Source organism: Protopterus annectens, chromosome 12.part0, assembly GCF_019279795.1.
Source record: "Protopterus annectens isolate FY-2018-M chromosome 12.part0, PAN1.0, whole genome shotgun sequence".
NCBI classification, from domain to species: Eukaryota; Metazoa; Chordata; order Ceratodontiformes; family Protopteridae; genus Protopterus; species Protopterus annectens.
Window position 1 is genome coordinate 399,407,964 of NC_056746.1, and position 13,470 is coordinate 399,421,433.

General features: G+C 37.9%; 1 protein-coding gene across 1 annotated transcript in view; it reads left to right on the forward strand.

The window, feature by feature from the left end:
* REXO5 (RNA exonuclease 5) overlaps positions 1–13,470 on the forward strand; it is a 1,525,618-nt gene that overhangs the window by 1,392,368 nt on the left and 119,780 nt on the right. The window contains exon 18 of the mRNA XM_044089498.1: positions 7,090–7,316. Within this exon, the coding sequence (XP_043945433.1) occupies positions 7,090–7,316 (227 nt within the window). The remainder of the gene's footprint in view (positions 1–7,089; positions 7,317–13,470) is intronic.

Here is a 13,470-nt window from a genome sequence, read left to right on the forward strand (position 1 = left end):
TCATTACAGAAACAGTACTGAAAAGTCCATTAACTTAAGCGAACTTCATTAAACAAAAAAACATTGTATAAAATTATAAAAAACATTATAAAAAACATTATGAAAAGTCCATTATAATATTTAAAAATCAAATATGTACATTTATAATAAATATACCAAGTATATTATAGAGAACATGTTATAAGAGCTCTAAGATAACCTACAGTCATAGGATGGGAAAACAATATAAAGACAATCTCGGCCTTTTATGATAGAACTTATATACAAGCAAGGCGCATTAAGGTCATAAATAGCATAAGGGACCTATAACCCTTCAGTTGAGCCTGAACGACTGTAATACTCCAATAGGTAGATTAGATAATATTCTGTATAGGTATTACAGAATATATCATTCAAACATTCAAAGTGGAGACATAATTACTTTGGTCTACGTATTCTCCTACTCTTCAGGAAGGGTTTTATCTGAACCTTGTCATTGAGACCAGGGGGTTCATCTGCTCTCCATCTAATAATCCACCTGGTCTCACTTTCCAATGTTCTGTTAGTAAGGTCACCTCCTCTTAAACCTTGTGTGAGTATCTGAAGGACATAAAATTTAAAACTATGGTCAGGGCCTGCAGCTTTATGATGTCTAGCTAGTGCATTAACATCTGAACCTATTCTAATCTGGTAATTATGCTCCCTAATACGTTCCTTTAGGGTACGATTGGTCTTCCCAATATAGTAGGCAGGACATGAACTACAGATAGCAACGTAAACAACATTCTTACTTTCACAGTTGGTGTTAGTGTAAAAAGTAAACACTTGTGCTGTTATAGGATGTATAAATTCAGTATTTAAATTTATAAAAGTACATTGATTACATTTGCCACAAGGTACTGTGTTCAATAACACACCTACCTTACTTTGCTTATTAGGGACATATCTAGGCCTGCATAATATACTCTTCAAGTTAGGATGATTCTTATATGTTACTCGTGGCCTAGGGCCTACAACCTTACTCACTTCCCTGTCGGATAGTAAGATGTCCCAATGTTTATACATAAGTCCTTTCACTTCCAAACTAGCTTGGCTAAAGGACAGAGTAGCCCTAACCTCATTCATAGATGGTATAACAGCCTCAGGTTGTTCCAATTGCTCTAAAAAATATGGTCTAGCTCTATTGGACCTCAATAAGTCCACTGCAATAATTGTTTCATTGATGTCTTTTTCACCATATCCCCTATCTAAGAATCTATTCTTAAGGTCCTGTATTTCGGACTTATAACGCTCTTCATTGGGGTTAAGTCTGGACACTCTCATAAATTGTCCTTTTAGGACATTGTTAAAGACATGTAGAGGGTGCATACTTTGTCTATGGAGTAGAGTATTCCTGTAGCACCCTTTTCTATGTATAGACGTATTCAACATTCCATTAGACAATCTATATATATCTACATCTAAGAAAGAGATGTTAGTTCTGGAGAAATTCAGAGTGAACTTCAAGAAAACTGTGGATGTATCTAAATAGGTGACAAAACGTCTTAGGGATTCCTCATCTCCTAACCACACAAAAAAGAGGTCATCCACAAATCTACAATACATGCCCACATATTCCTTAAAGTGGACATTCTCACATACATATTTGTCTTCCCACATGGCCATAACTAGGTTGGCGTAGCTATTGGCACAGGATGTGCCCATAGCCACGCCATCCTTCTGGAGATAAATGTCGTCGCCAAAAGCAAATGCATTGTTAGCAAGAATGGTCTCAAGCAACAAAGCAACTAAATCCACCTTCTTAGTGGAAAAATGTGAGTGTGTTCTTAGATATTCTATAATAAAATTAATACCAGTATCATTTGGGATTACCGTGAATAGACTCACAACATCTAGGGTCACTAAGAAAAAAAGTTGGTCATCTCTCAATTGTTTCGTATAAGTGTATAAGTCCAACAGAAATTGCTTACTGTCCTTAAGTATTCTCTTGTTGTCATCTACTAATGGTCTCAGTAGACTCTCTGTGTAGACTGAGAGTGGTTCCGTGACCCAACCCTGCCCTGCCACAATAGGTCTCATGGGTGGGTCCATATTACATTTGTGAATCTTCGGCAATCCCTGAATGACTGGTATTATCGGGTCCTTGACTTTGAAGAATTCGTATAATTCTCTTGTGATATCTGAGGACATAATAAGATCATCTAAGGTGTAATAGACACTGAATACTTTATCTACCAATGTTTCATACTCTATTCTTTGATAGGATTCATCATCATTTAAAAGTTGTTTCATCTTATCATTATAATGGGTAGTGTCCATCAGGACAATTGGACCGCCTTTATCGGCTGGTCTGATGACTATTGATTCATCCTGCCTTAGATCATTTAATGCTTTCCTTTGAAAATGGTTTAAGTTCTGTCCGTGTCTTATAACCCTTTTGTCTTGAAAATACTTATATATATCATTCTCTAGGACTTTGCCAAATACTTCAATAGTAGGGTGCAATTGTGGAATGAATGTACTATTTGCTCGAAATTTAGTAGGTCCTGTATTATCATTTTCCTGTCCATAGTCCAATTTTAATTGTACATTTCTAATAAATAGTTTAGTGTCAATAACAGTATCGACCAGGTCACTGTTCTTAGTGGGAATGAAGCTAAGGCCTTTATTTAAGACCTGTTCCTCATATATATTCAACACTCTGTTAGACAGATTAATAACTAATGAGTTGGTCTCTCCCACATCTTTTTCAATGTGGGACCTTGTTGCTCTTCTATGGGGCCCTTCCTCTTCTGCCTGCCCCTGCTGGCGGACCGTCTCCTCTCCAAAAAATTATCTTGTGCTATTGGAAATGGAGTAGGAACCTTATTCGTTGTAAAAAAAGTACTACTTGCTTTAGGTCTAACCACTGTATCATTTTGGGGTGACTTACTACTATTAACTGTATCAGTACTTCCCATCGACTCACCCATCATCTCAGGGGCTCCTAACTCACTGTTTTCATCACCTTGTGTGCTGACTATTCCTTCCCCTGCCCTGGTATTATTCACTTGATCCTTAATCGGCAGAGCAGTACCTGCATTCATTACTTGTCTGCCGTCTTGCGTGTTACCATTATGCATGTTATTGATTGGTATTTCATTAATCACTCTTGACTCATTACTAACACCATTCACAACAGCAGTAACATTAAACGAACCACTGTGAGGTTGCTTATATGCATGATTTCTAACTGTTGCATTCACATAACTATGCGGTTCATTTAAACCATTAACTCCTTGTACATAAGTATTCCTCTCCCTCGGCCAAGTGAAAACGTGATTATTTTTAAAATCACGTGTGTCCCTTGTTATTTTAGTCTTCTTTTGATCAAATAAACGTTTTTCCAACAGCATGACATCTTCTAATACTCTTTCAAGCCTTATTACAAACGCATTCTCAATATATTTTTTCTTAAAATCACTAAATAATCTATTCACTAAAAGTCTCAGTCTGTTCTCTTCTGGCGTGTGGTATTCAACAAGTAGCTTCATGTAGTTGAAGCTCAGCTCAAGATTGAGCTGTTGCCAGCGATATAAGAGTTCCGGGAACTGGTTGCCTGACGTGGGCATCTTCAAAATGCGGAGCCCACGCGTTATAATTCTTTTAGTTAAGCAGGCTTCAAAGTATTGTCTTTGTACCTGCAATCTTTTTAACTTTATAAAGGCAGTCTCAAGCTCTTGCAGATCTTTCGTAACACTTAAATTACTTACATCGCTGTCAATGTCCGTGTTCCCTTCAGCATTGGGCTCAAAGTCCAGTAACAAATTATCCTCTCCGGTCACACAAACTTGAAAACGTTCGATAAACTTGTTGGCTCTCTCCAACACGGGTGGAACGTAAGGCAATTCAATGCTCTGATTATTAACGTTCGCCATCCTCCTTGAGTGCTGCACCGACGAGAAATAAAATATAAAGATAATCCAAATGCAGAGTAGCACACCAGCTGAGACGGGAACAAGCGTAAAAAGTATATAATAAAATGTTCCAGTCACCATATACGCTGTTCCCTATGGCAATGAAACGTAGTATAACTCCAAAGATGTAGTTCCAAAAATATAGTTCACAACGTACACTTCTGGATAATCAATAAAACTTTAATTCAGGACAAAGTGAGCGCTTTCGCCAACAGGCTTCTTCAGACTTATGATAATAACACACATAATTTCAAACTTTTTAAAAGCCTTCCATAAATTCTGATTGGTTACAAGTTCTACGTGTAAGACACATTCCAATTAAAAGTGCTAGGTGTGTCGCCTCATGTTTCATTACAGAAACAGTACTGAAAAGTCCATTAACTTAAGCGAACTTCATTAAACAAAAAAAATTGTATAAAATTATAAAAAACATTATAAAAAACATTATGAAAAGTCCATTATAATATTTAAAAATCAAATATGTACATTTATAATAAATATACCAAGTATATTATAGAGAACATGTTATAAGAGCTCTAAGATAACCTACAGTCATAGGATGGGAAAACAATATAAAGACAATCTCGGCCTTTTATGATAGAACTTGTATACAAGCAAGGCGCATTAAGGTCATAAATAGCATAAGGGACCTATAACCCTTCAGTTGAGCCTGAACGACTGTAATACTCCAATAGGTAGATTAGATAATATTCTGTATAGGTATTACAGAATATATCATTCAAACATTCAAAGTGGAGACATAATTACTTTGGTCTACGTATTCTCCTACTCTTCAGGAAGGGTTTTATCTGAACCTTGTCATTGAGACCAGGGGGTTCATCTGCTCTCCATCTAATAATCCACCTGGTCTCACTTTCCAAGGTTCTGTTAGTAAGGTCACCTCCTCTTAAACCTTTGCCTGTATTTCTCTTCAAGTATCTTTGGAGCTGCTTATTTATACTGATTAATTTGGCTTTCTGCACTGCATAAATATTCCACCATAACAAAAGTCTTTTTCTTTCCCATATCCATGTTTCTTTTTTTATGACTTTCAAAAATCTGTGGGTTTTGTTCTTTGTATTTTCACACTTCCTTTTTCACTTCTTTTTCAAGGCTACCCAAGGCTTCTTCATCTATGTAATGTTTTTCATGGATCTGTTGTATTAATAAATGCAAATATTTATTTGTAGCTTTTGACAGTTTTTCATCTGCAAGTATTTTTCTTTACACTAGTTTCTCTCTTAATCTTTCTGCATATCATTTGTCTGGAAATTCTGGGCTTCTTGCATAAGAACACTATGTAATTTCTTCCTTATCCTGAATAGTCTAGTTTGTCATCCCTACATCTCTTTTTTTTTTTGGTCTGTCAGTTTTTGTGGACAAATTTACTTCTGCCACAGCAAGGCCAGCCTCCTCCTGAGTCTGGCCTAACCCTGTGGTAGGAATGTTTCAATGCACTGAGGATTCTACATTACCTTTTTTTCCAGTACTGGCATCAGTGGGTACACCAGGTGTGGGCATATTTTTATCCTTGCACCTGTGGACCCCAGTCATCTTTATTTTTAATCTGCTTTTCTTCATGATATATGTTGTATAAAGTACAGTCTATATTTCAATGAGATCTTGGTAAGATTTTATGAAAACAGAGTCTTTCGCGTGAAGGTACTCACCAAGACTTGAGAATGAATTCGGTTCCAGGAATACAGAAATACTAGTATGTTTTTCTTGCTGTTTTCCTCTCTCCGATTGGGTCCTAGTAGATAGTTTGGCTATACCTCAGAAACACATATGCTGTGCTGTGCTGATGAGGTCTGTAAAAAGGCTGAAACATGCATGTCCACAACTAGTTGGGTTTGGCTTTATTGGCCTGAATGTAACGATAAACACTTAAAAAGTAAAAAGTCATGGGCATTCAGTAGCCATGTAGCTAAAACATTTGGTGTCCTTGTGGGGTCATTTGCATGTGTCCTATGGGCCTCCATTGCAGGAGGTTTAAAGTATCATATAGTGAAAACTCTATCCTGGCTGGATTTTTCTTCCAGTTTTTACTGAATGCATTGTCTGTGTGAAATATATATATATATATATATATATATATATATATATATATATATGGGTTGAGTTGATTTGGTCGATTGGGAGTTTGGTCAAATATACAGACAGTCAACGGGTGTACAAAATTGACAGTCACTAGGTAGTGGAATATTCCCTTTCCGTGGAGATTGTGCAATCTTGGAGGTAGTATATATAATTAGCAGCGGGGTGAGGGGACACAGTCCCCCACGTGGGTGAATGTTTACATTTTTTAAGTAATATTTCCATGCACCAAGAAGTATCCTTGCATACAATTTTTCCATGTAGAGTGGTTTAGATGTAGACATTCATTTTAGTTGACCAACTGAAAGTAAATTGTATATAAGGGTGTGTGTGTGTGTGTATGTGTGTGCGCATGTGTGTGCGTGCGTGCATGTGTGTGTGTGTGCGTGCAACTTGATGTGTGTGCCCATACATACAGATGCACACACATACGTATTAACATGTAAAGAATTATGTTATCAGGCTGGCTGTATGGCACAAAGGAGTGGCCCTGACTGTGACACAGCTCCATTACTGAAGGAGCTAAGCAGGAAGAGGGAGAAGAAAAGGTACATGGTGTAGTTACCTCTTCTAATGTGGATAAGGAGGCACATGAAGTGGTGTGATTTTTCTGGTTGAGACCAGGAAAGTCTCTGCCAATGATTCAGGAGTTGGGGGTGGGGCTGCTTGGAGGAACACACCTTGCAGAAGTGAAGGGCTGAATTTTGCAGTCAGCCTATTGCATCTTTCCTCCCAAGTGCTTTATTGGGTGCATGCATGGATTTGAGCAGAAAACACAAGAAGTTAGAACCATCTTTAATGGTTGTCTAAATGATGGTTCTTCCTATTCGACCCTCACCCTAGTGATGGGGAATGAATGCACCTACTGGTCAGAAAGGGACCGCAGAAACAGAGTGAAAAAAAGATGTTCACCATTTATCATCCTTATATTTGCAATGTCAAATTGTTTCACTGAATACTTTAAAAGGGCAAGTCGTAAGTGTGCAGGTTTGTGGAGAATATTTAATGTTTATACATGCTGGAAGTAAAATATAATTTAATTTTGCTCTTTTACTAGAATACCAGAACAGTGAAAGCTGTGAAAATGCACTTCAGTGGTGTGCTTCTCCAACTGGATGTGGAGTGCTGCGTAAGAGAATGAAGAAAAGGAGAGCTCTTACTCCAGGCCACCTTCAAGCATGGATTAATTTGACCCATTACAGTACTGTAGGAGCTGCCTCATGGGATGCAGAAGTGAAACACACTCCGGTGTCCATTAGGACAGATGAATCTCCACACACTACTGTGAGTAGAATTGTACTTAGAAATGTGTCAATAGTTCAGCAGTAAGATATGATGACGTCTTGTGTGGTTTATGTTCTTACAGGACTGCACAGGATTTCCTCTTCTGCTTTCAGTAAAGAGTGATACTTTAAATAGCTTCATATTAAGGCAGTTAATTCAAAGACTGGTTTAAATGTCATAATTGCGTGGATTAGGCATTGGTCAATCTTAAGTGAAAGACATGTTTGGTAATACCCAAGGCTAAGTGTTTCTCAATCACTGAATCGGACATGAATCACAAATTTAATTATGTAGGTCATATTTTTTTGCCATCAGTTTCTCTCAAGTCTTTTAACTGTGTGCTCAAGGGCATGTAATGTGACATGTGAATGGCAGATGCTGTTTTTTTTCTGTGCTTAAGCACTTAATGGAACATGTTTTAAATGCAAGTGTGTGTGTGTGTGTGTATTGCATCTGTCATGTAGCTTCATCTGCTAGCACCTTCAGTTTTGCAGGTTTCTCCAGCTACCATGAACCCATCCATTAAGGCCAAATCTGCAAGTACAGAAGATTGAAACTCCAAGCTATTAGTGAGCTGCTTCCTGTGCCCGGGGTACAGTATTTAATTCCCTCCATCTTCATTTACCTACAAGATGATTCTAAGCAAATCACTTAACCAAGCAGTACTCCCAAGTTCCCTTTCAAAAAGAACAGTTTGTCCAGTGGGCTTTCCTGGTCAGCAAATAGGTTAAAAAAAAATAAGGCCTCGGATATGCCACTGAGGCTGAATCTAAGTGGGGCATACTTCTGAGATGCAAGATGTGTCAGCCTTGTGGATTAGAATGTGCAGAACCACTGCTGCCATGTGGCAGCACTTCACTACCAGTTTGGCATCAGTTGTCTGCAGATGAGGTCACACAGTAATTTTTTACCTTTTTTTTTGTCTTCCATTTTCAGTTATATAATTTCTTATACTGGAGACATCAGTCTTTAGCATCTCTGACTTTAATATGAAAGGAAAGTTGCTGTGATTAACATGTAGAATTATGATTAGGTCTGTGAAAGTAAACAGCTTGTTATACATTAAAAACGTGGACATAAAAAAAATTCCTCTTGAGGGCAAAACGCAAGAGCTGAATCTTGACATCCATGTCCATTTTTGTAGTGAATCCTCCATTCCCCACAGAACCTTGCCCAGTGACGCATTTCATTCTTTGGGGCCAGGGTGAGGCATTACTGGGATTCCTGCCCTGGAAGCTGTATTGGCCCATCTGCTCCCAGATGGTGAGAGTTTGGTGGTAGGGACTGGGCCAGCTTGCTGACCCTGCCCAGTAACCTACCGTCTCTGCAGGCTGAGTACTCCTTTTGTCCTTGGTGGATTGTCGAGTTCCACATCTGCTGTCCTCAGAGGAGACCTCATCTCATAGGTGCAAATTCACAACAGCAACCTGGACTCCCTTTGTCCCTACTCCATGGGCAACACACCAAGTACTTCCATTAGGCATCACCCAGTTCTGGGCTGAGCCACCTCCCTCAATCGAGGATGAGCAAGCCAGCAGCAGCAACTCACTCCCACCCTTCCCGGCCAGCTCCTACAGGCAGCAGAGCCAGAAAATGAACTTGAGTCACCTGGGGATAATCAGGGCTTTATCAGTCTATACCACTGAACTAGCCTTCTTTTGGTTACACTTAAGATCCATGTTCAAAACACGTAGCAAGTGAACTCATATAATATATATTTTTTTGCAGTATAATGGAGGTTTAACTGCTTTGATGTACTATTGGTAAATTAGAGAAAAGTATAGAAGAAAGACATGTTTTACAGCTTTAAAAGTCATACAATACTTGAAAGAGACAGTGCTAAGCAAAATTATCACTTCTCACAAATCTATAGCATAATCTGGTGCTTAATGTGCCATAGATGGATCTTGCATGTATGCTGTGTGAGATTAGATCACTCCATTTTTTGGTGGTGTGGTTTGTCAGAATTTGAACTGTTTTAATTTAGTCTAGGGTAAGCTCTACAGTAATTTACTTGATGAGTCATAAGGTAGTTTAGTAATCTAGTCTTGATTTGGAAATTCCTCCACAAACTGCAAAATGATTGCTCTCCTACTTTAAGCCCAAGGGCTCATTACCCATTGTCTTACTTGTTCTTTCTGGGAAAAAGGCTGGGTGGTGAACACAGGGGCAATCACACTGCATGGTTAAGGATTTTTGTTTTACATTATATGTGCTATTCCCCCACCCCATGGTGCCTGACTTACAGTGGCTTCAGTGTAAGAAGCATGTCTTCCCATGGATGTGTGCACCTCTCCATTTGCCTGTCTTCTGTAACCCCCCCCCCCCCCCCCGTGGATTCCATGAAGAGTTGCTAGGCAGTGTGAAAACACAGGCACACCTCTTAAGAAAGAGCTGATGCTATTGTTTGTTAAAATTTTCTCTTCTCCCTCACCCTCCAGCAGTGAAGGCACTAACTTAGCATAGACTGCCAGTACCTTAACTGGAGGTTCCCCCTCTGCACTGTCAGGGCATCTAAAGCTACAACTGTTTCTATATGGGAGAGCTTCTTTCTTGTTGATTTTTTCCCTTTGTTTTCCTAATAATGCTTTGTTTTCAGCTGCTTTCAAAGGAATGTTATTCCTTCCTTCTTTGAATGTCAGTACTTGACATCCATGTCTGTTTTGTGGAAGTTTTTTAAGCATTTCTTTTGACTACTTTAGGAATTTTGTGCATGATTGAGCTGTATCAAATAAGTTTTGGGAGTCAAAATTCAAGGATCTGAACACAATGCCCATTCTGCTGAACTGGTTTTTAGACTGCCGAAAATTCATTGCATTTCTGTCTGTACACTAGTTTGTGAGAGAACATTGATCTAATATTAGTGCAAAAGTCTTACATAATGCAGAGGGTTTTCCAGAGGTCCCATTTGCAGAACCTTATTGTGCTTTTTAAATGATTTGATAGGTACATAGATTTCAAAACCATAAAGAAAGGCAGAAGTGATAAATTAAATGTATAAACAGTATCCTGATTTTCTGTGGCTGCTCCTAGTGAAGGTACCCTTTCTTAGTGACAGCTCTAGCATAGTGGATGCTGTGCTGAATCACAGTTTTATTAAGAGATGCTTGCTGAGGTTTGGGGAATGCTGAACTGTTGTCAGGGTCTAGTTCACAGTCCTAAACTGAGGAGGGATTTTTCCAGGGCCTTGAGGAGGTCAATAGTTTACATTGATCTTTTTGAGACTTATTGAATCCTCTAATACAGTAAACTTTTGCAAAGTTCTCTAGAGCAACCTAGAAGATATTACAAGTATGCGCAAGAAAAGTACAATAATCACAATACTGGAAGTTTTAAACAAACTTTCAAGACTGACATTGTCTTCAGTCTTTCTTTGTCATTTCCAGTAGGAAGGTTAGTTTGCTGTGGACTAACATGATTGCTAGAAAGATGGCAAACAAAGCTGGAACAGTGACATACCTATGACCTTGGTGTGGATGTTGAACAGGTCTGTCTTTGAAACAGTGGCGGCTGGTGACTTCAAATCAAAGGGAGGCTGCAGGAGACAGCTGTATGGGTGTGGTCAATGGGAAGGGGTGTGGCCAACTAGAAAGGGGAGGAGCTATGCTGAAAACCACAAAAACTAACTAAATACACTGCCGTGGGTGCCAAACCGTCATTATGAGGAGTCCAATCAAGACAAAATGAAGTGTAGAAGAATAAAAATATTTCAATGCATTGGCTGCATGACAGCTTAGTTAATATCTAGATGGAAACAAAAAGGTTGTGAGGCATGAAAAAATAAATTACTTTTTTAAATACATTAATCATTGGAATGCCAGTCAAAATCAAGTATACGAAAAACAAGCAGCACTCAAACTCAAACCACTTCTTGCATTGCAGTTCTAATTTATATTCAGCTTTATTAAAGTACCAAGTAACATTCTGAAAGTAGAAATCTCCGATTCCCCCACTTGTAAAAATGTTCCTTATCCAAAAAAAGACCTGCTGCCTGACAACTATCTACTTGTTTCATAGGGAAAACATGATCAAAGTAAAAAATGAAAAGCAAACAAGAAATAAGCTCAAGATACATTGCTTAAAAGGATTACTGTACAGGTTATGGACCACAAGATTGGCATTCTGTTTAGTTTACGGGTAAAGCTTACAGAGATGACTGAAGTCTCCAAGTGTAATGAGCTTCTTAAAATAATGTAATCCTGTCCCTTATTAAAAATACTGTCATATGCATTTCAATACCCAAGGCTTATACATTATCTAGTTAAGTATTCTCTACATGGTAACAAAAGAAAGGCTTTCAATGTTGTCAATTCTTTAACAGTATGCTTATTAAAGCTTACTTGCATCTTAATCTCAGCCAAGCTTACCTGATGGCCATTAAAGTATTGCTACTTAAACACAGAGCAACAGGCACTTTGAGTAATAAGCAAAAATCAACAGTACAAAAAAATGACAGAAACCAGACTTCTGCAAAAATCAAGGACAGATGAAAAGCCACTGTAGTACTTGTGTCTACCTTGGATGGGGGGGGGATACTCTGCACATTTACACTGCATAACTACTCCTTGCCTTGCTTCGACACATCCAGAGTCACTACATGGGGGAGTGGGGTGCAACAAGTATGTCACAATTTGAAATGTCTCTGGCTGACTGTGATGACCCTGACATTTGTCATACCTCTCAACCTCAGAGCAAGAAATCTGGACAAAGCCATACAAAGAAGTGGGACAAAGGCCCAAAAATAAGGACAGTTTTTAAAATATTGCTCTTATAAACATAAAAAGATAATAGGTCTTGCATTAGTATGAATTTTCTGAATGGTATGAAATCTGAAACTCAAATGTCTGTCATTATTTTCTAACTTCAGTCTTTAATGATTTGTCACTAATTTGCCAAAAAGAAAACACAATTTTATGAAAAATGGATCAAAAATGTGATGTAAAAATATAAAATAGCCACACAATACAGCTGGGAACCTGTCAAAGAAGGGACACTTTAATATTAGTACTGCTAACTTGAGCAGCTGACAAAATAAAAGAATCTACATGCATTTCTGAAATAAAAGTAATCTATAAGTCTAATTATTGCAGTTATTTCTTAATTGTAAACCCTCCATGTTTTCTTCCAAAATTGCTATTTTGCGGAGGGATTATTAGGGGAAGAGCAACATTTTGAGCCAAAATCAGGGACAGTTGAGAGGTTTGGCTATGCCTAATTCTATAAAGCAATTTATTTGCATGTACCTCTCAACCTGTTAATGCAATAAATTTGGACAAGGCCAAATATATTGGGGGAACATATAAACAGTACTAAAAATTGCTCTTGTATAAACTGAGACAGTTGATAGAACAGGTCTTACTTTAGCATGCATTTTTCTGAAGGTTATGAAGTCTGAAACTCAGTGTGACATTGTTTAGTGACTTAATTCCTAAATGATTTTCCAGAAAACCACAAATTTTATGAGGAACAAACCAAAAATAAGAAGCAAAAATCTATTCATTCTTTGAGAATCTGGACAGTTGGGAGGTATAGTTCAGCTATATTCAAAAAATATGTTTCCATTCAGGGGCCTAAATTAGCCCTCCGTTGAGAGGGATAACTATGCCTTCAACTAATAATGACACAAAAAACATTAGACTTTATTAACTTTAACAATCTTGAAAGAACTGAAAAGTACCATCAAAGGGACAATGTACTGAATTTTATTTTGACAAACATCCTTGCCAGCTATACTAAGTTAAACATTGCTCCTTCCCCTTTCAGCTTGGAATACAATGTTGCAACATTCCTTATGTATACTAAACCAAATCTACTAAACTGTGACACATCTCTGAGGATTTTTTCAAGCACTGAGTATGGTTTCCCGAAAAAAATCACCTTACATCAATCGGCTAAAACTATATATTAGTTCCCTCCAGAAACCTATTGGTGAATCATTAACAACCCCCTACAACTCTTTAAATAAGTGCATTGATAAATCATTCTTGTGAGGCATTTGTTTCTTGTGTTCTCCTTTTGTTAACAGGTGTAGTACACTGATCAGTTTTGACCATTTTGTAGAATCAGCACCAGTGAGAGAAATCATTCACTCAACAGCAATGCAAACAAGAAACAAAAATGCACACTAAACAACAAACAAACATATTTGTTATAT